The sequence below is a fragment of the Sinocyclocheilus grahami genome, unplaced genomic scaffold, assembly GCF_001515645.1.
Source record: "Sinocyclocheilus grahami isolate Dianchi unplaced genomic scaffold, SAMN03320097.WGS_v1.1 scaffold1982.1, whole genome shotgun sequence".
NCBI classification, from domain to species: Eukaryota; Metazoa; Chordata; class Actinopteri; order Cypriniformes; family Cyprinidae; genus Sinocyclocheilus; species Sinocyclocheilus grahami.
In genome coordinates, this window is record NW_015507161.1 from 33,322 (window position 1) to 54,963 (window position 21,642).

Genomic DNA, 21,642 nt, shown 5'->3' on the forward strand with positions numbered 1-21,642 from the left:
TACTACTCGCCTCGCATACTGTTTTTAGCCTACTACATAGTATGGAAGTATGCGATTTCGGACGCAGCTTTACTGTTGTGTTTTACTGCATCATCAATATAAAGGTCCAGTTTGGCCTGTTTAAGGCTGCTTGAGTTTATTTGAGTGTTCACGGACTCCTCTTGTTGGATTTTGGAGCTGATAACATGTGGCTGAATGTACAACACACAAGCATAGTAGTACGGCTCAGCAGAGAGTTTTTAAGTGTAACTGAAGGACTTTATTCTCGTCGAAGGCCAGTGTAAAATGAAACCACTTCCTGTGTAGACTTTGCACTCTTCACTCAAAACACTAATCAGCATTTTAAAGATCACATCTAATCTGTGAAGACGAACTATCAGACAGTGAATAATGGATTTAGAGGCTATTTATGAAAATGTTGAACGCAGAGAAACTCAGTCAAACTCAGAGTCACGGCCAGGATGAAGGAAGAGATGTAAAGCACAGTAAGAAAAATTACTTGGTGTTAATAGTGTTACTGTGAGGAAATGAGAAACATCACATACAATTTCAAATACTGTATTTCTACGACTGTAATGTCACTGTTTCTGCTTTTAAATGAAGTGCATTAACACTGAATTATTTTTTCATTTACTTTTACAAAGTGTTCTTGTTCGCAAATTTTGTCATAGCACTTCCAGATGACGTAAAAATATACTTATAAAACATAAAAAGGCATGTCTATTACCAAAAGCAATAGTAGAATATCCTTACAGAGGTTGATTTGAAACTTAATGAAGAGTATTAACTGATATTTGTGTGTTTTGGTCGTGTCCCTCAGGAGGAAGTAGATGTTTGGTGTTGATCACAGTGGGTCTCGGGCTCATTTGTGTTGTTCTGCTGGTCTTCATCATACTGCTGTACTTCACCATCACAGCAGAGAGAGACCTGATAAAGAGTTACAAGAACACAGTTGAAGAGTTACATGATAATTACACTGATCTAATGACTGAAAAACACCCAACTGCAGAATAAATTCAACTCTTTGAGTCAGAAGAAACTGGAGCTGGAGAAAAAAGTCAGAGATCTCACTGCTGAGAAAGACCAGTTACAGAGAGATTTTGAGTCTTTGAATAAGAAGGGCCCAGTTTGTTTTTTCATGTCTAGTGAGTTGAAGAGCTGGTCTGACAGCAGGCAGTACTGCAGGGATCGTGGAGCTGATCTGATCATTATCAACACTGAAGAGAAGCAGGTGAGTTTGTGTGAGTGTCTGTTAATGAATGAGAGGAATCACACTTACTCCTGTTTTTATTCACTCAGAGACTCATACATTCATTAGTCAGTGAGAGAGTGTGGATTGGTTTGTCTGACATACAGCAGGAGGGCATCATGAAATGGGTGGATAATTCAACACTGAAACAAGGGTAAGTGTGCTACTGTACTTTGTACTAATTGTGTTTAATCTTTTAACTTTTGTTGCATTTGTCCAAAAAATCCTAAAGGATTCCCATACAAAACTTGTGCAGGATTCTAATTAGAATTTCTATCATATTTTGTAGCTGTTCCTGTAAGATTATATTCCTAGTTTTATAAGATTCTATATTGTCTTATAGCTAATTAACAGAAGATCTGATACATGTTATTCAGGTTCTGGCTCAAAGGTGAGCAATAGGATATGGTTTTGCTTCTGTTATTTTATGGAATCATTCTTATTGCGACTGCATTATATATGATTTAGGTTTCTGCCTTAGCAGTCCACTATTTTCTTTTTATATTAACCTCTTTTATAATATCATTTTTGTTTTATAATTTTCTATTATATAAAAAAATCAGTAGTGGATATTCATATGAAAGGGAAATGTAAAAGTGTAATGTGGGACAGTGGATAATGTGCCAGCTTTCTGATGTGTTCATGTTTTGCTCCATCACAAGCAGCTCTATATTAATATGATCTTATTCTACTGTTATCATGTGTCTCGTTTGTCAGTCTGAAGTGTCGAGGAGGCACAGTAAACTATAAACTCCAAAGTGTCCCATAATTCACACTTTTATGCTGATATCAAGTGTTTGAGTAACTTTTTTTGATTTCTTTTTAAATAAAATAGTAGGTTGACATTATTGCCACAGCACTTACTTTTTATTTATTTATTTGCTCTTGATGTATGACTATACAGTGATTTGAAAATAAACTATCTATTAAATTAGATAGACAGATTGGTGAAAGGTATGAAAGGTAGAAAGAAATTAAACATGGCCGAAAAAAACTCTTTAAACTATTTAATTAAAAAAAGCATACTTTTAAAAACCCTGTCAGTGACTTACCAAGGTCAATCTGTGAATAATAATAATAATAATAATCTTTATGGAGTGATTTGTTATTAATTGATATTTGTGTGTTTTGGATGTGTTTGTCAAGAAGTAGATGTTTGGTGTTGATCACAGTGTGTTTCAAGATTATTGTGTTCTTCTGCTGATCAACAACATAACCTTCAACACACTGTATCTGCTTTATTGCTCTGGAGAGCTCAAAGTTATTTTGCCTCAAACCAGCCCTGTGGATAAAAATCTAATAAAACATTAATGACTCAAAGCAATTCCACGAATCAACTGAAGAAAGAGACTGAAGAATTGTTTTGTGAGGTCAGTGCACTGGAGTTCTTCCTCGAAACAAAACTTATTTCAAAGGACATTTCAATTATATTTTCAGGCTTTATAGCCGTTGTAAACTTTACGAGCCAGCAGATGGCGCTACTATTGATACTCCGAGGCATTGAATCTTAGAATTGAATTGAAAGCTCATGTGTAACATTAAAAACCACCTTTTAACTCCGTTCTAGAAAGGTTCATACACTAGAGGGCGCTAAAGATCATTCTCACACTGGGTAACAGTGTTGCCAATTTAGCAATTGTTTTGCTAAATGTAGCAACTTTTCAGACTACCCTAGCAACTTTTTCTTCCAAAAGCACCTAGCAACAAATTAAGCTTTTTTTTTACATTTATTTGGCAACTTTTAGCAATTTTTGCCAAGTGACTCAAATGATAAAAAGGAACATTTACCATTTAAATTACAAAAAAAAGAGAAAACAAAAGATGACAAGTAGTACACACATCATGTGAATTAAGTTAGCTGCTATTTGCAATTGTTTAATTTTATAATATTAATATAATTTAGTAATTTAATAATTGTTCATTTATGATACACTTTGTTATAGCTTATACTTGCGATTGTTGATCAGTTGGTACACCGAAAGAAAAATATCTAGAAAAATGGAAAAGGTATTAGTAATTTTCCAGGACATTATCCGTGTTTTTTAATGTGACACATCAGCTGCTTCTCATTTCAGATGTTGTACATTCTTGTTTCATTTCCATACTTCATTTTCTTTCCTTCTACTTTCATTTTCAGTTGCCCCTGATTGTACCGGTAAACGATTCAAAACCTCGGCGTATCAATAACAGCGCCATCTACTGGCTCGTGAAATTTACAACAGCCATAAAACTTGGCAATATACCAAAGGGAACTAAAATGTGACTTGATAATCGTTTTGTTTCGAGGAAGAACTCCAGTGCACTGACCTCACAAAACAACTCTTCAGTCTCAATTGATTCATGATATTGCTTTGCGTCATGAGTGTTTTATTTGATTTTTAACCATAGGGCTGGTTTGAGGCATAATAACTTCCCAGCTAACAGCATTTTGTTACAAGAACGTTCTCCAAATATTCAGTGTTGGTTCTGGAAACTTAAAAAATGTCCAGTTTTCTTGACGTTAGAGGAACGTTTTTAAAAGGTGTGATGTTCCTCAAACGTTCTTTCAACTGTATTTTGATTTAAAATTCAACATAGATTAACTGAAGATAAAAGACTTTAAATCTCTCAAGATCTGATTAAACAACTCCATCTAAGGCTGTGGCTGAAGAAAGTTGTAGGCTGTGTTCTTATTTCTCTTTCTTTCAGTGCTTGTTCTCAGCAGGTGTTTGAATGATTGAAAGAATGTTTCAGGAACATCATACTAACCTTTCAATCACATTCTACTAACATTAAGGAGTTTTCTTGACGTTAGAGGAACGTTTTTAAAAGGTGTGATGTTCCTCAAACGTTCTTTCAACTGTATTTTGATTTAAAATTCAACATAGATGAACTGAAGATAAAAGACTTTAAATCTCTCAAGATCTGATTAAACAACTCCATCTAAGGCTGTGGCTGAAGAAAGTTGTAGTCTGTGTTCTTATTTCTCTTTCTTTCAGTGCTTGTTCTCAGCAGGTGTTTGAATGATTGAAAGAATGTTTCAGGAACATCATACTAACCTTTCAATCACATTCTACTAACATTAAGGAAACTGGGCATTTTTATGTTTTTGGAATGTTACAAATTAACATTCCTAGAATGTTGAATTTTAAATCAAAATTAAGTTGAAAGAACGTTTGAGGAACATCACACCTTTTCAAAACGTTCTTCTAACGTCAAGAAAACTGGACATTTTTTATGTTCCCAGAACCAACACTGAATATTTGGAGAATGTTCTTGTAAAAAAATTCTGTTTGCTGGGTTGTAGCTTTTATATTTATTAATGTTTACTTCTGTTTTCCTCTCTGCCGTTGAGTGTGATATTGATGCAAAAATATTGATGATGTCATGAAAATACACCGTTTTTAGCCTGTTTTAGTCAGTGTCCATTTAACTAGTCACAGATTCCCCCTTTTTGACTTTTCTGGCTGTCAACATGATCATGGGGAAAAAAAAACTGGATTGTGTATACATGAATCTATAATATACATTAAATCATAGTGTGAGTCTACAGAGAGTTAAAACGGGAAAAAGTCTAGATTTTCTGATAATGAAACCACTTCCTATGTAAGTTTAGCACTCTTTCAAGGTACCCTTTCTAAGAGACCACAGCTCATCTGAGCACATATACTGCAAGACATAAGAAACAATAATGGAGTCTGAGAACATTTATATGCGCAGAAATGTTAACAGATCTGGACCTCGAGCACAGAGTCGCCACCAAACTGACGGAAACGCTGGAAAGTGCAGTAAGCAGAAAGTTTCATTTGAAGCAGAGACATTTATTCTAATGTTTGAGAAACTGAAAATTGTTAGATAAAATTTAAATAACGGTTTTCTAGGAACAATATGTCAGTGTTTCTGCTTTTATAATAAATTTATTTTTTGTCTTGGTGGCATATTTTACCGTACAGCATTTCTAAACGTTTGTCTTATGAAAGAGCATACTTTTAAAAGCCCTGTCAGTGCCTTACTAAGGTCAATTTGTTAATAAAAATAATAATAATGCTTCATGCAGAAAATACATATTTCTAATAACATATAGCTAGTATTAGATATGATGGACTATTCAGATTATATTAATAGTAATGGCTTTGTTTTCTTTTTAGATTATTACAAAGCTTTTGATAAACTGGAACACATTTTTATTTCAGGCTCTTGAAAAAATTGGCTTTGGTGACTCGTTCTGTAGAATGGTTAAAATGCTTTACATAAACGGAAACCGCTCAATTAAACTAAGTAATGGTACGTCACCATTTCAGACAAGGATGTCCAGTTTCCCCATATTGTAACTAATATGTGTTTAATTAATATATAATTAATTATAATTATAATGGTTTGGTTTTGGTGCAAAAAAAAAGAAAACTTCCTTTAGCAACTTCCCCTGAAATTGAGATATACTATTGTGAAAATTAGTTGGCAACACTGCAGTTTTTTTTTTTCGTCATCTAACGAAGACCTGCTGGTCGAAACGTTGCATACATTTTTTATGGAGCAGTTATATCAGTGTACGGACATTACTTTTGTATTTTTACTTCAGTTTGTCCGTTTTGTCCTGCACCTGAGCCCTATTTGGGTTTGTGGCATGTGCACACTTTGTTAGCATTTTTTTATCTCAATGTGGCTCCATGTCCAGATTGTTGAATTTTAAGTTTGGTCAAAAACCAAACGTGGGTCACTCTGTATACAACAAATAACTTATTGTATTTAAAGAGGAATGTCTGAAGAATAAATAATGTTAAAAATAGAAATTAAGCTTGTTTCCTTTATTTAAAACAATTTCATAAATGTCTGAGGGTTTAACACTGAAATGGTCATGCACATTAACTTGTTTTTCTGCTTGAGGTTTATTAATATGGAATTATTTTTCAACTTTTTCAGCATATGTTCTTGTTTGAATATTTTAAAAACACTCTTTAAAAGCCCTTCATTATCCAAGTATGACAAAGTGGATTGAAGGTTGATTTTAAATGTTAAATTGGATATGGAGTGATTTTTTTCAATTGATATTTGATGCTCTTTACTGACATAGACCTGTGATGTGACTAAAGTTTGTTAAAACATGATGACCGTTTTGGTTTTCGTTTGTCAGGGAAGTATGCTGATCCTATGATTCAAACAAGAAAATATACATGCAATAGAAACATAATGGTTACATCATATGCCACAGCATCTTATGATTGTGTAACCAGTTTAGGAAATGACTTCCCGTGTAGGTTTAGGGTTTTTAAAACGAAAACTTCCTTTAGCAACTTCCCCTGAAATTGAGATATACTATTGTGAAAATTAGTTGGCAACACTGCAGTTTTTTTTTTTCGTCATCTAACGAAGACCTGCTGGTCGAAACGTTGCATACATTTTTTATGGAGCAGTTATATCAGTGTACGGACATTACTTTTGTATTTTTACTTCAGTTTGTCCGTTTTGTCCTGCACCTGAGCCCTATTTGGGTTTGTGGCATGTGCACACTTTGTTAGCATTTTTTTATCTCAATGTGGCTCCATGTCCAGATTGTTGAATTTTAAGTTTGGTCAAAAACCAAACGTGGGTCACTCTGTATACAACAAATAACTTATTGTATTTAAAGAGGAATGTCTGAAGAATAAATAATGTTAAAAATAGAAATTAAGCTTGTTTCCTTTATTTAAAACAATTTCATAAATGTCTGAGGGTTTAACACTGAAATGGTCATGCACATTAACTTGTTTTTCTGCTTGAGGTTTATTAATATGGAATTATTTTTCAACTTTTTCAGCATATGTTCTTGTTTGAATATTTTAAAAACACTCTTTAAAAGCCCTTCATTATCCAAGTATGACAAAGTGGATTGAAGGTTGATTTTAAATGTTAAATTGGATATGGAGTGATTTTTTTCAATTGATATTTGATGCTCTTTACTGACATAGACCTGTGATGTGACTAAAGTTTGTTAAAACATGATGACCGTTTTGGTTTTCGTTTGTCAGGGAAGTATGCTGATCCTATGATTCAAACAAGAAAATATACATGCAATAGAAACATAATGGTTACATCATATGCCACAGCATCTTATGATTGTGTAACCAGTTTAGGAAATGACTTCCCGTGTAGGTTTAGGGTTTTTAAAACATTAGGCAACATAGCTACTCACAACTCATCTGTGAAGACTGTCAGCCACAGTGACTAATGGAGATAGAGGCTGTTTATGAAAATGTTGAACACAAAGACATTAATCACACATTTGGACCTCAAACACAGAATCACAAGCCAGCAGAAGGAAAAGCTAAAAAATGCAGTAAGTGTATTAACATTTTAATATTGTTTTTTTTTTTTTACTTCTTCCGCAAACGTTTTTGCATATTTTACTTTATAGGAATTCCGGTTGTTTGTCATTATAAATAAGCATACACTTTACTTACATGTTGATTTGAGGTGTTGTCTAGTAATATTCAGTGAACTGTTATTAACTGATATTTGTGTGTTTTGGTCGTGTTCCTCAGGAGGAAGTAGATGTTTGGTGTTGATCACAGTGGGTCTCGGGCTCATTTGTGTTCTTCTGCTGGTCTTCATCATACTGCTGTACTTCACCATCACAGCAGAGAGAGACCTGATAAAGAGTTACAAGAACACAATTGAAGAGTTACAGGCCAATTACACTGATCGAATGCAGAAGAAAGGTAAGTTAGAAAGCAGAGTCTTGTCTTTGAGTGATGAACTTAAGAAGGCAGAAACGAGGTTGGATCAAATCCGTTTTTGTATAATTTGTCCCGCATATTTTTGTATAGCTTTGAAAAGTGTTTATGTTTGAAAATCTGTGTGGTTCAGGTTGGTTTTTCATGTCCAGTGAGTTGAAGAGCTGGTCTGACAGCAGGCAGTACTGCAGGGATCATGGTGCTGATCTGGTCATTATCAACACTGAAGAGAAGCAGGTGAGTTTGTGTGAGTGTCTGTTAATGAATGAGAGAAATCACACTTATTCCTTGTTATTCCTATTCACAGAGACACATATCTTCATTAGTCAGTGAGAGAGTGTGGATTGGTTTGTCACACACAGAGCAGGAGGGCATCATGAAATGGGTGGATAATTCAACACCGAATCAAGGGTAAGTGCTAAAAACACAGATATATATATATATTAGGTGAAGATATACATGTATTAGAAGACTCTGCTCTTCTCCGGACGCAATCATGACAACAACCACAATTAAAGGGACTTCCCATTTAATAAGAAAAATAAAAATTACTAAAAGAAAACTTCTGTCTTTTAGTTTTCTGCACTTCCACTTATGCTCAATCTTCTGTACTACTTTATTTTACTCTCTAAACTTTGCGGTAGTGTTAGTATTGTTGATTCATGAAAAGCTTGTGATGCTCCTCAGTTGTTAGTTGCTGAAAGAGTAAAAACTTTGGGGCTGATATGATTGAACATCTGACACATTTTATTCAGGTTTTGGCTCAAGGGTGAGCCAAATGACCTTCATGGAACTGAGGACTGTGTTGAACTGAATCCTGAAAACCCTATTCTGAAAAACTGGAATGATCTGCCATGCTCAGGCACAAGACATTGGATTTGTGAGAAATAGGGTTCATCTAGTCTTGTCATGCTTTTGCTTGTATGGTCTTATGGAATCATTCTTATTGTGATATGAGAATGTATAATTTCTGATTGAGTTTCCTGTCTGTTTTAACTTATTTCATCATATTAACAGCTTTCATATGAAAGGGCACTATGGCACAACAAACCTCTGAGGTGTTGCTCCATTATAGCAGCATGTTAATATATGTCCTTCCTTATTTCAGCTGTTATCATGAATCTCACTTGTGGTTTTCGAAGTGTTGCGATTGCAGTTACTCATTCTATTATGCTGATATTAAGTGTCTGTGGAACTGCTTTTTATTTGCTTTGCTTTCTTTTATAATAAAATTGTTGATCGACGGTATTAGCACAGCATTTTTGTTTTCATTTCGTATTCTTGTGCATCTGCTTCACTGCATTTGATGCCCGACTGGAGAGATTTCCTCCAGAACTGTGCCAATTAGGTACAAGGTGGATATTATTAAAAGAACATCTGACTATTTAAGTGTATATGCTGTAGAGTAAGTTGCCATTTTGGAAGCAGTAGAGTGGATTGTAGAAAGTGGTGCCAACTTACGATCATTAAATCAGGCACAGCTACAAATCATCAAGGCCTCCTCTATGATATTTTATTTATTTATACAACAGCAGTTAGGTAGGGGAAGAATATTGCATTCATGTGGGTCCCGGCTCATTCAGGTATTCCGGGCAATGAAAGGGCAGACAAGCTTGCAAAAAAGGCAACCAAATAAGAAAATGTTGAAATTAATATCAAGTTATCTAAATCAAAAGGAAAGAGCATAGTGTGGAATGAAACAATGGACAAATGGCAGCAGCAGTGGCATGAAGAAACAAAGGGGAGGCATTTATATTCTATACAAAACAGAGTGGGTGTATCAAGAGATAATGGTATGAGTAGGAAAGAACAAGTTCATTCTAAGCAGAATGAGAATGGGGCATAGCAACCCAAATGGCACTCTTCATATTATGGGAAAACACACAACAGGAATGTGCAGCCAGTGTCAGGAGTATGAGATGGTTGAGCATGTTCTAATATCTTGCGGGAAATTTACTCAAGAAAGACAAGAAATGATGACCCAGCTACAGAGTTTAGGACGAGTAGAGGCAAATGTTAAAAGTATTTTGGAATGTGCAGAGAAACAAAAAGGCAGAAAATATTTATTAGTTTTTTTTTTTTAAAGAAACTGGACTGGACAAGAGAATAGACTGTAAAAGAAATTTAGTACAGTAGGTGGCAGTAATGCAACAAATTGGATGCCAGCTGCCGTAAAACCCCAAAGAAGAGGAAGATTTCCTCCAGTCCAGCAGGTTGCAGCAGAGAGCAGGTTTAGCAGACTGAAGGGATCAGAGAAGAAGACAAGAGGAGAAAATGTGGGAATGTAGTAAGGCTCTCTTTAGTTTTCTTAAAGATACAGGGTTACAGCACAGTATATAGGTGTGTGTGTGTGTTTTTATTTTTATAATTATAACTATGTGAAGTACATGAAGCCCTGAAGTTGCACACCCCGGTACCGTAGGTGGCGGTATGCACCTGAACAAGTTGGTTGAGAGAGAAGACAAACATCAGAGCCAGAGCACTTGCTAAGCCCTACAGTAGTTTTTCCAGAGATTGCCCCTTGGAAGATCACATGGCCTGAGGTAGACTGGTTTGTGCTTGAGGAAAAAAGGAAAGCAAAGAAAGAAATTAATTTGAAGAGTGTATTTAGCAATCGAATAGGAGGAAACTATAGTGAATTTATACAGATTTATACAGATGGTGCTAAAAAAACAGACAGAGAAGAAACAGGGTTTGGGGTGGCAATTCTGGGAAAATAAATAGAAATTAATAAAAGAACATCTAATAAGCTAGGGGTATATACAGTAGAGATGATGGCAATATTAAATTGCTTTGCAATGGGTGGAAAAGGTAGGGCAGCAAAAGGTTTTGATATGTTCTGACTCTTTATCAGTTTTAGCTAGTTTAAGGTCATTTAATTCAAAAACTCAGCAAGATATCATGTATGAAGTACTGCAATTACACAAGAAACACAAGAATAGTTAATAAGGGATGTCAGGTAAGATTTATGTGGGTCCCAGCACATGTTGGGATTAGGGGTAATGAGATGGCGGATAGGCTGTAGAATCTAGAGATGCAGGTTAATGTACTGTAAGTAACGCAGAGGTTAAATGCATAATATGGGAGAAAATCAATAAAAGGTGGCAAGAGAGGTGGGATAGAGAGGAGAAAGGCAGGCACTTTATACCAAATTCAAAGAAATGTTAAAGAGGATAGGGTGGGAATGGGAAATGGGAGAGAAGATGCCGTGATGACAAGGTTAAGGTTGGAACATTGTTCACTGAATAAAACACTAAAGATGACAGGGAAGCACCAGACAGGATTGTGTGAGGGATGTCAAGAAGAGGAGTCAGTGGAGCACATAATCATGACTTGTAAGAGATATGAAACACAGAGGCAGGTAATGAAGAATAAGCTACGGGAGATTGGGGTGCAGGAGATTACATTACAATGGTTACTAAGCACAGTAAATAGTGGAATAATGATTACTTTTTTAAGGGAAGCAGGGGTTTTAAGCAGGATTTGATGTATGATGTGTGTGTGGATATTAATGTGAGGGGACAATGTGAGTGATGTGTAAGTTTTAGGGGGAAAAGGGAATATATAACCTATTAGCTGATCCACGCTCCGGAGCAGAAGGGGGCGGTAATGCACCAATAAGCTGGATGCCAACCGTCGTTAAACTAAGAAGAAGAAGAAGAAGAAGAAGAACAGAGCACTTTATTTGATCTAGATTGAGAATAAAACATGTAGCATTAAATAACAGTTTGCACATTATAGGGAAACATGAAACAGGCATTTGTGATAAATGTGGACTACCAGAAACGGTTGAGCATGTTCTTTTAATATGTATAGCGTATGAAAGGGAAAGACATCAGATGTTCCCAGAACTGGAACGTGGTGCCAACTTACGATCATTAAATCAGGCACAGCTACAAATCATCAAGGCCTCCTCTATGATATTTTATTTATTTATACAACAGCAGTTAGGTAGGGGAAGAATATTGCATTCATGTGGGTCCCGGCTCATTCAGGTATTCCGGGCAATGAAAGGGCAGACAAGCTCGCAAAAAAGGCAACCAAATAAGAAAATGTTGAAATTAATATCAAGTTATCTCAATCAAAAGGAAAGAGCATAGTGTGGAATGAAACAATGGACAAATGGCAGCAGCAGTGGCATGAAGAAACAAAGGGGATGCATTTATATTCTATACAAAACAGAGTGGGTGTATCAAGAGATAATGGTATGAGTAGGAAAGAACAAGTTCATTCTAAGCAGAATGAGAATGGGGCATAGCAACCCAAATGGCACTCTTCATATTATGGGAAAACACACAACAGGAATGTGCAGCCAGTGTCAGGAGTATGAGATGGTTGAGCATGTTCTAATATCTTGCGGGAAATTTACTCAAGAAAGACAAGAAATGATGACCCAGCTACAGAGTTTAGGACGAGTAGAGGCAAATGTTAAAAGTATTTTGGAATGTGCAGAGAAACAAAAAGGCAGAAAATATTTATTAGTTTTTTTTTTTTAAAGAAACTGGACTGGACAAGAGAATAGACTGTAAAAGAAATTTAGTACAGTAGGTGGCAGTAATGCAACAAATTGGATGCCAGCTGCCGTAAAACCCCAAAGAAGAGGAAGATTTCCTCCAGTCCAGCAGGTTGCAGCAGAGAGCAGGTTTAGCAGACTGAAGGGATCAGAGAAGAAGACAAGAGGAGAAAATGTGGGAATGTAGTAAGGCTCTCTTTAGTTTTCTTAAAGATACAGGGTTACAGCACAGTATATAGGTGTGTGTGTGTGTTTTTATTTTTATAATTATAACTATGTGAAGTACATGAAGCCCTGAAGTTGCACACCCCGGTACCGTAGGTGGCGGTATGCACCTGAACAAGTTGGTTGAGAGAGAAGACAAACATCAGAGCCAGAGCACTTGCTAAGCCCTACAGTAGTTTTTCCAGAGATTGCCCCTTGGAAGATCACATGGCCTGAGGTAGACTGGTTTGTGCTTGAGGAAAAAAGGAAAGCAAAGAAAGAAATTAATTTGAAGAGTGTATTTAGCAATCGAATAGGAGGAAACTATAGTGAATTTATACAGATTTATACAGATGGTGCTAAAAAAACAGACAGAGAAGAAACAGGGTTTGGGGTGGCAATTCTGGGAAAATAAATAGAAATTAATAAAAGAACATCTAATAAGCTAGGGGTATATACAGTAGAGATGATGGCAATATTAAATTGCTTTGCAATGGGTGGAAAAGGTAGGGCAGCAAAAGGTTTTGATATGTTCTGACTCTTTATCAGTTTTAGCTAGTTTAAGGTCATTTAATTCAAAAACTCAGCAAGATATCATGTATGAAGTACTGCAATTACACAAGAAACACAAGAATAGTTAATAAGGGATGTCAGGTAAGATTTATGTGGGTCCCAGCACATGTTGGGATTAGGGGTAATGAGATGGCGGATAGGCTGTAGAATCTAGAGATGCAGGTTAATGTACTGTAAGTAACGCAGAGGTTAAATGCATAATATGGGAGAAAATCAATAAAAGGTGGCAAGAGAGGTGGGATAGAGAGGAGAAAGGCAGGCACTTTATACCAAATTCAAAGAAATGTTAAAGAGGATAGGGTGGGAATGGGAAATGGGAGAGAAGATGCCGTGATGACAAGGTTAAGGTTGGAACATTGTTCACTGAATAAAACACTAAAGATGACAGGGAAGCACCAGACAGGATTGTGTGAGGGATGTCAAGAAGAGGAGTCAGTGGAGCACATAATTATGACTTGTATGAGATATGAAGCACGGAGACAGGCAATGAAGAATAAGCTGAGGGAGATTGGGGTGCAGGAGATCACATTAAAAGGGTTACTAAGCACAGTAAATAGGACACAGAGTAGAATATTGATGACATTTTTGTGTGTGTAGGGGGCCTATGTGAGTGGTATTTAAGTGTTAGTAGGGAAAAAGGAATAGATTAAGTTTTATTTTAACCTATTATCTGATCCACAATCCGGAGCATAAGGGGGCGGTAATGCACCAATAAGCTGGATGCCAACCGTCGTTAAACTAAGAAGAAGAAGAAGAAGAAGAAGAACAGAGCACTTTATTTGATCTAGATTGAGAATAAAACATGTAGCATTAAATAACAGTTTGCACATTATAGGGAAACATGAAACAGGCATTTGTGATAAATGTGGACTACCAGAAACGGTTGAGCATGTTCTTTTAATATGTATAGCGTATGAAAGGGAAAGACATCAGATGTTCCCAGAACTGGAACTGATGGGAATTAACAGTATATCTCTAAAGACACTATTAGGTTATGGGGTAATGCAAACCAGGAATATATGGAGAATTGTTTAAGTACTTAAAAAAGACAAGATTAATGGAAAGAGTTTAAAGCTTTGAATTTTGTATTTATGTAAAAAACAATTGGTTTATTTTATTATTATTTTATTTTTTTATCTACAATAGTTCATAGCTGAACCGTGTGCGTTTCACTCTCCAGACCAGTAGGTGGCAGACATGCACCTTTAACGTTGGTTTGCCAATCCGCCAATAACCTCGAGAGAAGAACAGAGCACTTGCTGCTGTCATTCAGTGTCTTTGCTGCATTTAGGGACGTTTTTCCTTCAGGGTCCCGTGGAAAGGACCGAATTTGATGCTTTTATTTGGTCGTTTAAAACCGCGTGCACGCAAAACCTGCACTAAATTATATGTTCTTCAGGATATTCCAGCAGTAAATAAAATGAATGTATGGCGACCGTCTGATTAGTTTAAAAAGTACAAATTAACCCCATCAAGAGAAACCCTACCGCCTCACCTGCTTCAACAGAAGATCCTTTTGAAGATCCGACTCCGGTTTTACACTTCTGCTGGATTTGCTTCAGATTTACAGACCTGGACAGTTTAAGAAGCTCTCTTCCACAACACGAGGCCGATATCTGTTGCTCAGACCTTGTGAGCCATCATGGCTAAAGTGCAGGTGCTAAACGTGGCTGTTCTGGACAACCCCAGTCCTTTTAGAAACCCGTTTCAATTCGAAATCACGTTTGAATGTATGGAGGACCTACCTGAAGGTGAGAGATTTCACAAATTAACAGTTTATGCACGTCTTCTGCAGTTACTTCGTTAATACTGAAGGCTTTAAGTCCGTCTCACGATGTCGTTATGTCCTACTTCATCCGGAATCACGGGAATAGTTATGGTGATTTAAGCGGGAAAGGTCTTCTTGTCAGCTGCTAATGTTTACGCGCTTAATATTTTGGCGCCGGCGGGGAGTTCGATGACAGCGCGAGGCCGCCCCTCCTTCCCTGATTAGTCCGAGAGCGGAAGCGGGGCGTGAACAATGTGTCTGTGCCCTCTCCGATTGGTTAGATTTCTCGTGACGTCACGTGTCGGGAGGCAGCGATTTAAATGCATCTTCCTCTTTTTAGTCAACTTTTCTTTTTTTTCCCCTTCTCTTCTCTTCCATATGTTCAGATGATTATGTGTAATGTATGCAAAGTTGTATTTCATTAATGTCATCCCTGATTAGTCCGAGAGCGGAAGCGGGGCGTGAACAATGTGTCTGTGCCCTCTCCGATTGGTTAGATTTCTCGTGACGTCACGTGTCGGGAGGCAGCGATTTAAATGCATCTTTCTCTTTTTAGTCAACTTTTCTTTTTTTCCCCCCTTCTCTTCTCTTCCATATGTTCAGATGATTATGTGTAATGTATGCAAAGTTGTATTTCATTAATGTCATCTCTGAGTTGTTTGCAATAAAAAAAATGTTTTTATCGTAAAATACATTACTGTTCTAGAGATATTATTTTATTTCATGAACACAAATAATCTAAAACTGTTAAATGTAGGTCTATTTATTATTTTGTTTGCTAAATTTTACTAGAATACTGTTCCTCTGATTAATTGGAAATCTTACTCTTTATTTTATACATGTCGTCTATAATACAACATTGTTTATCAAAAATATTATGAAGAATTTATTTATTCAGTTATTGCATAGTAATCATAGTCTAAGGATTAAGAAAACTTTACCTAGGCATGTTTCCACACTGTTTTCTCTAACTTTATAAAATTACATTTTTATTTAATCGGTATACCCATTAATTTACCGACGATTAGTAATATTACACTTAATGGCACAATAAAAAATCCCAGTAAAATTATTGCAAATTAAGGTTTTTGGTTAACATTGAGATAAGAAATTGTCACATTTTGTTCTACAAACCTTCAAATGTTTATCCTCATAATCAAATATGAAACTTGAAATACAAATATAAGGTCATCTCTGAGTTGTTTGCAATAAAAAAAATGTTTTTATCGTAAAATACATTACTGTTCTAGAGATATTATTTTATTTCATGAACACAAATAATCTAAAACTGTTAAATGTAGGTCTATTTATTATTTGTTTGCTAAATTTTACTAGAATACTGTTCCTCTGATTAATTGGAAATCTTACTTTTTATTTTATACATGTCGTCTGTAATACAACATTGTTTATCAAAAATATTATGAAGAATTTATTTATTCAGTTATTGCATAGTAATCATAGTCTAAGGATTAAGAAAACTTTACCTAGGCATGTTTCCGCACTGTTTTCTCTTAACTTTATAAAATTACATTTTTATTTAATCGGTATACCCATTAATTTACCGACGATTAGTAATATTACACTTAATGGCACAATAAAAAATCCCAGTAAAATTATTGCAAATTAAGGTTTTTGGTTAACATTGAGATAAGAAATTGTCACATTTTGTTCTACAAACCTTCAAATGTTTATCCTCATAATCAAATATGAAACTTGAAATACAAATATAAGGGCAAACGCAAAGGATGTTCAGTTTTTCATGCATGTGAACTCGCATTCTTTTCATTTTGCACTAAATGCTTATTGTATGGCGTTGAATGCTTATTGTATGGTGTACATCTGTCTCTTTACTGTTTAAAGAATTGCTTATCCCTCGGTTTCTGTCTCTCTCTCTCTCAGATCTGGAGTGGAAGATCATCTACGTGGGCTCAGCTGAGAGTGAGGAGTACGACCAGGTCCTGGACTCGGTTCTGGTCGGCCCAGTTCCTGCAGGCAGACATATGTTTGTCTTTCAGGTGGGTTATGATCTGGGAAATACTTGTTCCTGGTTCGGTGCTGTATGAATTTAATATACCCGTATAAATACCGTTTTGGCCCGAATATAAGACGACCCCCATTTTTCCAGATGTACCTTTTGGAAAAAGCCTTTTTAAAAACCAAATCTATTTTTTTCTCAGTAAAACACATTTTGTCTTCAATTATTTTCATATTGCATATTTTTCCTATTTTAATTTTTGTTTTGAAAGTATGGTAAAAACTGGTCAAATGTACCAACAATCACATTTAAAAAATATACACTTTTTGATATACCATTAAAAAAATCAAAAACGGTAGCCCATCTGAATTAGGACATTTAGGCTATCCATCTAATAGTAGCCTACCAAAGTCTTATTAACAGTAGAAGTTAAATCTTACTGTAGTCTTCAAATCTAGGTACTGTCTTACGTTTTAAAATCACAAAGAGAGTTTGGTCCCATCAGGCTAACGTGACAGTCACGACTCATGCAGCTGTAAGCTTTTCTTTCTCTTTAGTTTTTACTCGCGATCTTTACAACACGCATTACATTACATATTTCATGGCACACTCGTTTTAATGCGTATTTGGCGCCACCTATTGTTGTGGATGTATTATTGACATGTCAAAGTCTAGACCCTGAATATAAGACGACCGCGATTTTTCAGATGTATTTCCAAGAAAAAAACATCGTCTTATATTCGGGTCAATACGGTAATACCACCTTAGTAAATACATTGCAGTGCACTGCCACCTAAAGATGAATGGAGAACGTACAAATGTAAATTTCAAGTCAAATACACAAATTGCTTTAAGATGTGTGCTCATCTCTGTTCTTGAAAAAGTGCAAAAACAATGGCACATTGGTCCTCTGGACACAGTTCAAAGTCATGAAATTCAAAGGGTTATTTGTAGATGCAAGAACATTTACAACCTGCAAGCTACAAAGATGACTTGGAAACAGCATTCTATTCACATTTCTCTGTTTGGTCTCTCTTGACTTGATTGACAGGCGGACGCTCCAAACACAGGGCTGATCCCTGAGAGCGATGCAGTGGGCGTGACCGTCGTGCTGATCACATGCACATATCGGGGACAGGAATTCATTCGCATTGGTTACTATGTAAACAATGAGTACACAGACCCTGAGCTGCGGGAAAACCCACCTGTCAAGCCCGACTACACACAGGTGAGACATTCTATGCATGCTGTGCTTTATTCACTAATGGTACAGCACTAGGGCTGGGCGATATAGCTAAAAAAATCATGATACAATGATTCATATCAGTCGTTATTGGTAATGATTGAAAAACAAATATGTTATAACCTTTACTTAACAAAGAGCAGAAGAAAAAAAGGTTTAAATTTAATCACTTTCAATTTTTTTTATTTAACCAGTTTAAGTCAAGCAACAAATAATTTTAGTTTTAACAGTCAAACGCAAAAAAAGATTGAAACAATTATTCCTTTCTTATATTTGATATGCTGATAGTGCGCAATGAGCAAAATAATGCACCGCATTAAATTGTTTATTCAATGCAATGAAATAACGACTTTCTATAAAAAAGTGCATAACGTCTAAACTAACATATAGAAATCAAATATAATTTTGTAAGTTGAATAAACAGTTAACTTCATTATGTATTTATGCTTAGCTTAATACAAAAAGCCTAAGCGCAGATCACACAGATTGCATTTCAATCAGAACACACAAACGCATGTTAAAATGAGTGCTGTGCCTGCGCCTATATTGTGCGCTATACCGAACATTTTTTTGTCGTTATGGATGAAAGTGTACCAGCAATAAATACCGATACCGTTTTATCGCCCAGGCCTATATGGCACAGTTAGATTAATCGATTAAGGAAGACATGGATTCCAGCATATTGATATTAATATGAACATATTTAAATTACTAAATATTTCATATATAACATGTGAATTGGAATAGAGCTATGTAGGGGAAACTGAATTAACACTCAGTAGACACTATGCACGTTATATATTGAGTGTATTTGTGTAACACAGATCTGCTGCATTTGAAATGTGGTAATGCGGGTCAGATCAAAGAGGCAGGTGGCTGCCGTTTATAGTCCAGTATTGTTTGTAATTCATTAATTCTGTTAACGATTGCGGGTCGCTGCCGTTGTGCGTGTTGCTACAGAATCCCATTTTTCCCACGCATTCACTCTGTTGCGAATCTCAAGATTCTTAAACCACTTTTTGAATATTTAAAACTCCGATTCGACACATAAAGCAGTTTGTTTTAAGCATAGAGGTGTCATGAATATTGATTAGTCTATTGACTGATAATTATGATAATATTGTTAACTCTTTACAATAAGATTCCATGTTAACATTAGTCAAATACATTCGTTTATATGAACAATTAAAAATACTTCTAAAGCATTTAGTAGTCTTAGTTGATGTTAATTTGTGAATGCATTATTATAATCAATTTTAATAACTAAAGTTGACAATTAATAAATACTGTAACAACTGTCTTGCTCGTTGTCAGTTAATGCATAAACAAAAATGAACTTTTTGATTTTTCATCGTCGTTTTTTTTTCCTCTTTCTTTTGTGCCGATTCACAGCTGCAAAGGAACATCTTGGCGTCTAACCCCCGCGTGACCCGTTTCCACATTAACTGGGAGGCGACTATGGACAAGATGGAGGATTCGGAGAATGTAGACCCCTCCCCCAACGCCATGCTCCCGCCCACCTCCATGCCTGGCAAAGCCCCGCCCCTTGGACTCATGCCTGACAACTCTATGGACTGCTTATAGAGCCGGAACACAACAACAGCCTCATGCATTAAGTAATAAATGTGTTATGTTGTATTTATACACCTACATGTTCTTACAGTTGAGACACACACACTCATCTCAATCCTGTGGCACTGCTCTGATCACACAGCTGAAGCGCTCAGGCAGTCGTGGGACTTTGTCTTGCGCTCCCTGTCCTGTACAGCAGGGGGGCAGGACCTGCAGCACCAGCAGACACGGACTGTTTTCTTCAGTTTTTCTGTGGTGCACATCACTAGTGAGGTGAATCCCATAAAAAGCATGTCCGGTTTGCATTTTCTTAGAAATGATATTTTGCATAAAGACAAAGAAGCATTTTAGGACCAGTAGTATGTTTGTGTTCTGAGATTGTTGACAATTTTTTCCCCCAAACTGTCATTACTATAATCCCAAAAAAAACAAAACAAGCTCATTCTCATTACTGTAATGCAAAGTTGTTTATAATAATGATATGATAATAAAAATTGGGTGTAAAGTATTCATACATCATGGTTGTGTTGATTGAATTACTCTTGAGAATTACCATTGGCTATAATAGAAATTACTAAAAAAAAAAAGGTTTTCTTTTTTTTTTTTTTTAATGTGACCTTGACATGTTTTTGTGAGGTTCATCCTGTGGTACTTTATGGTCAGACATCGGCAGCTTTTTGGGAATATTTTGCCCGGATATGATCAATATTTGAAACGCGTCACGATTCCAGCTCGGTTTCTGTTTTGTTGGGATGTGAGATTGGTTAGAAAATAATTTTGTTCTGTTCTAAACTGAATGCAAGTTGGTTCTTCTGTTGCCTTTTTTTCTTTCCATGTGATATTTGTTTATGAAAAGTCTTAGATTGAATAAATATGAACTTTTGTCTTTGTAAAACGGTCTTTGGTTGTCTCTCCGTCTTCTGGCTCTCATACGGACACAGGCCTGTGTGTGTCTTTTTATGATGTTGCTAAGCAACAGCTGTTAGAGATGGCACTTTGGGCTGCTCCACCTTTGATCCTCACATCACATCACACAACTGCTCTTCCTTTCATCCCTCCATCTCTCCCTCTGCTCTCCTCCCATAGTTTCATTCCGCCTCCCTCTGATCTGGGCCTGTGGAAATATGCACACCATGGACACACACCGAACCAAACCTGTGGAAGAAGAGTCAGTTGATGGATGCTAAGAAAGAGCGTTTAAATATAATAATGCAAAATTTGAAAGTCTTCGTGCTTTGTGTAGAGTTTTTTGTAGGACTATCATACAGTTTATAGTACAGGGAGTGTTTTATACTTCACAGATGCACTTTTATCGTTTTTATATTTTGAATATGCTTTTTTTATATATTGTTTTCATTTTTATTTTAATTGTACTTGTATTGTAGTAATATATATGAATGTATACTGTAAGTGAGTATTGTTTTTTTAGGTCTTTATTTATTTTTACTTTCAATTTCGGATTCAGTTATTTTAGTACATCAAGTTAAAATGTTTTAAAGTTTTAATTTCCTTGAAATACTTTTATAGTTTTTATAATTTTTTATATATTCAATTTTTTTAATTGTTGTTTGTTTCAGTAACATACATTGACCTGTATAGTAGTTGGTATCATATAGTATTTATTTGAATATTTGTATAGTATTTTATTTTTCAGGTACATCAAATTAAACTCAAATTAAATAAATTATTTTTACTTTGAAAAAAAAAAAAAAAGTAAAATAAAAAATTGTATTAGAAGATGATTCCGTATGATGAAACAAGAAGTGGGGGGTTACTTTTACTTTTTTAATACTTTTTTTTTGTTTGTACTTTTACTCAAGTATGTTTTGGGCCAGATACTTTTAACTGAGAAAAAG

At 35.7% G+C, this 21,642-nt stretch overlaps 2 protein-coding genes and 1 long non-coding RNA gene across 4 annotated transcripts; 2 read left to right on the forward strand and 1 right to left on the reverse strand.

Moving 5' to 3' along the window:
• The first annotated feature begins 7,432 nt into the window (after positions 1-7,432).
• LOC107573598 (CD209 antigen-like protein 2) lies at positions 7,433-10,368 on the forward strand. Its single transcript, XM_016260027.1, has 5 exons — positions 7,433-7,541; positions 7,747-7,923; positions 8,072-8,175; positions 8,246-8,349; positions 8,694-10,368. The coding sequence occupies exons 1-5, from the start codon at positions 7,433-7,435 to the stop codon at positions 8,827-8,829; spliced, it is 630 nt and encodes a 209-aa protein (XP_016115513.1). The 3' UTR covers positions 8,830-10,368.
• Positions 10,369-12,656: 2,288 nt separating this feature from the next.
• Positions 12,657-15,200, reverse strand: LOC107573604 (uncharacterized). Of its 2 annotated transcripts, none has more exons than XR_001607539.1 (3): positions 14,974-15,200; positions 13,892-13,966; positions 12,657-12,908 (listed from the first exon to the last, which is right to left on the reverse strand). It is a non-coding gene; the product is annotated as an uncharacterized lncRNA (long non-coding RNA). The 2 variants fall into 2 exon arrangements; XR_001607538.1 differs by lacking the exon at positions 14,974-15,200 and adding an exon at positions 14,724-14,802 and having other exon boundaries at positions 12,658-12,908.
• On the forward strand, positions 14,415-20,373 carry asf1bb (anti-silencing function 1Bb histone chaperone). The gene is made up of 4 exons (XM_016260032.1): positions 14,415-14,979; positions 16,896-17,011; positions 18,023-18,199; positions 19,607-20,373. Exons 1-4 carry the CDS (start codon positions 14,871-14,873, stop codon positions 19,796-19,798), a joined length of 594 nt encoding a protein of 197 aa, XP_016115518.1. The 5' UTR covers positions 14,415-14,870; the 3' UTR covers positions 19,799-20,373.
• The last annotated feature ends 1,269 nt before the right edge of the window (positions 20,374-21,642 follow it).

Coding starts and splice junctions, on each gene's coding strand:
- LOC107573598 (XM_016260027.1), top strand. CDS start 7,433: ATGGAGATAGAGGCTGTTTATGAAAATGTTGAACACAAAGACATTAAT. Junction 8,176..8,245: donor TCAACACTGAAGAGAAGCAG/GTGAGTTTGTGT, acceptor TCCTATTCACAG/AGACACATATCTTCATTAGT. Junction 8,350..8,693: donor AATTCAACACCGAATCAAGG/GTAAGTGCTAAA, acceptor CATTTTATTCAG/GTTTTGGCTCAAGGGTGAGC.
- asf1bb (XM_016260032.1), top strand. CDS start 14,871: ATGGCTAAAGTGCAGGTGCTAAACGTGGCTGTTCTGGACAACCCCAGT. Junction 17,012..18,022: donor GACATATGTTTGTCTTTCAG/GTGGGTTATGAT, acceptor CTTGATTGACAG/GCGGACGCTCCAAACACAGG. Junction 18,200..19,606: donor TCAAGCCCGACTACACACAG/GTGAGACATTCT, acceptor GCCGATTCACAG/CTGCAAAGGAACATCTTGGC.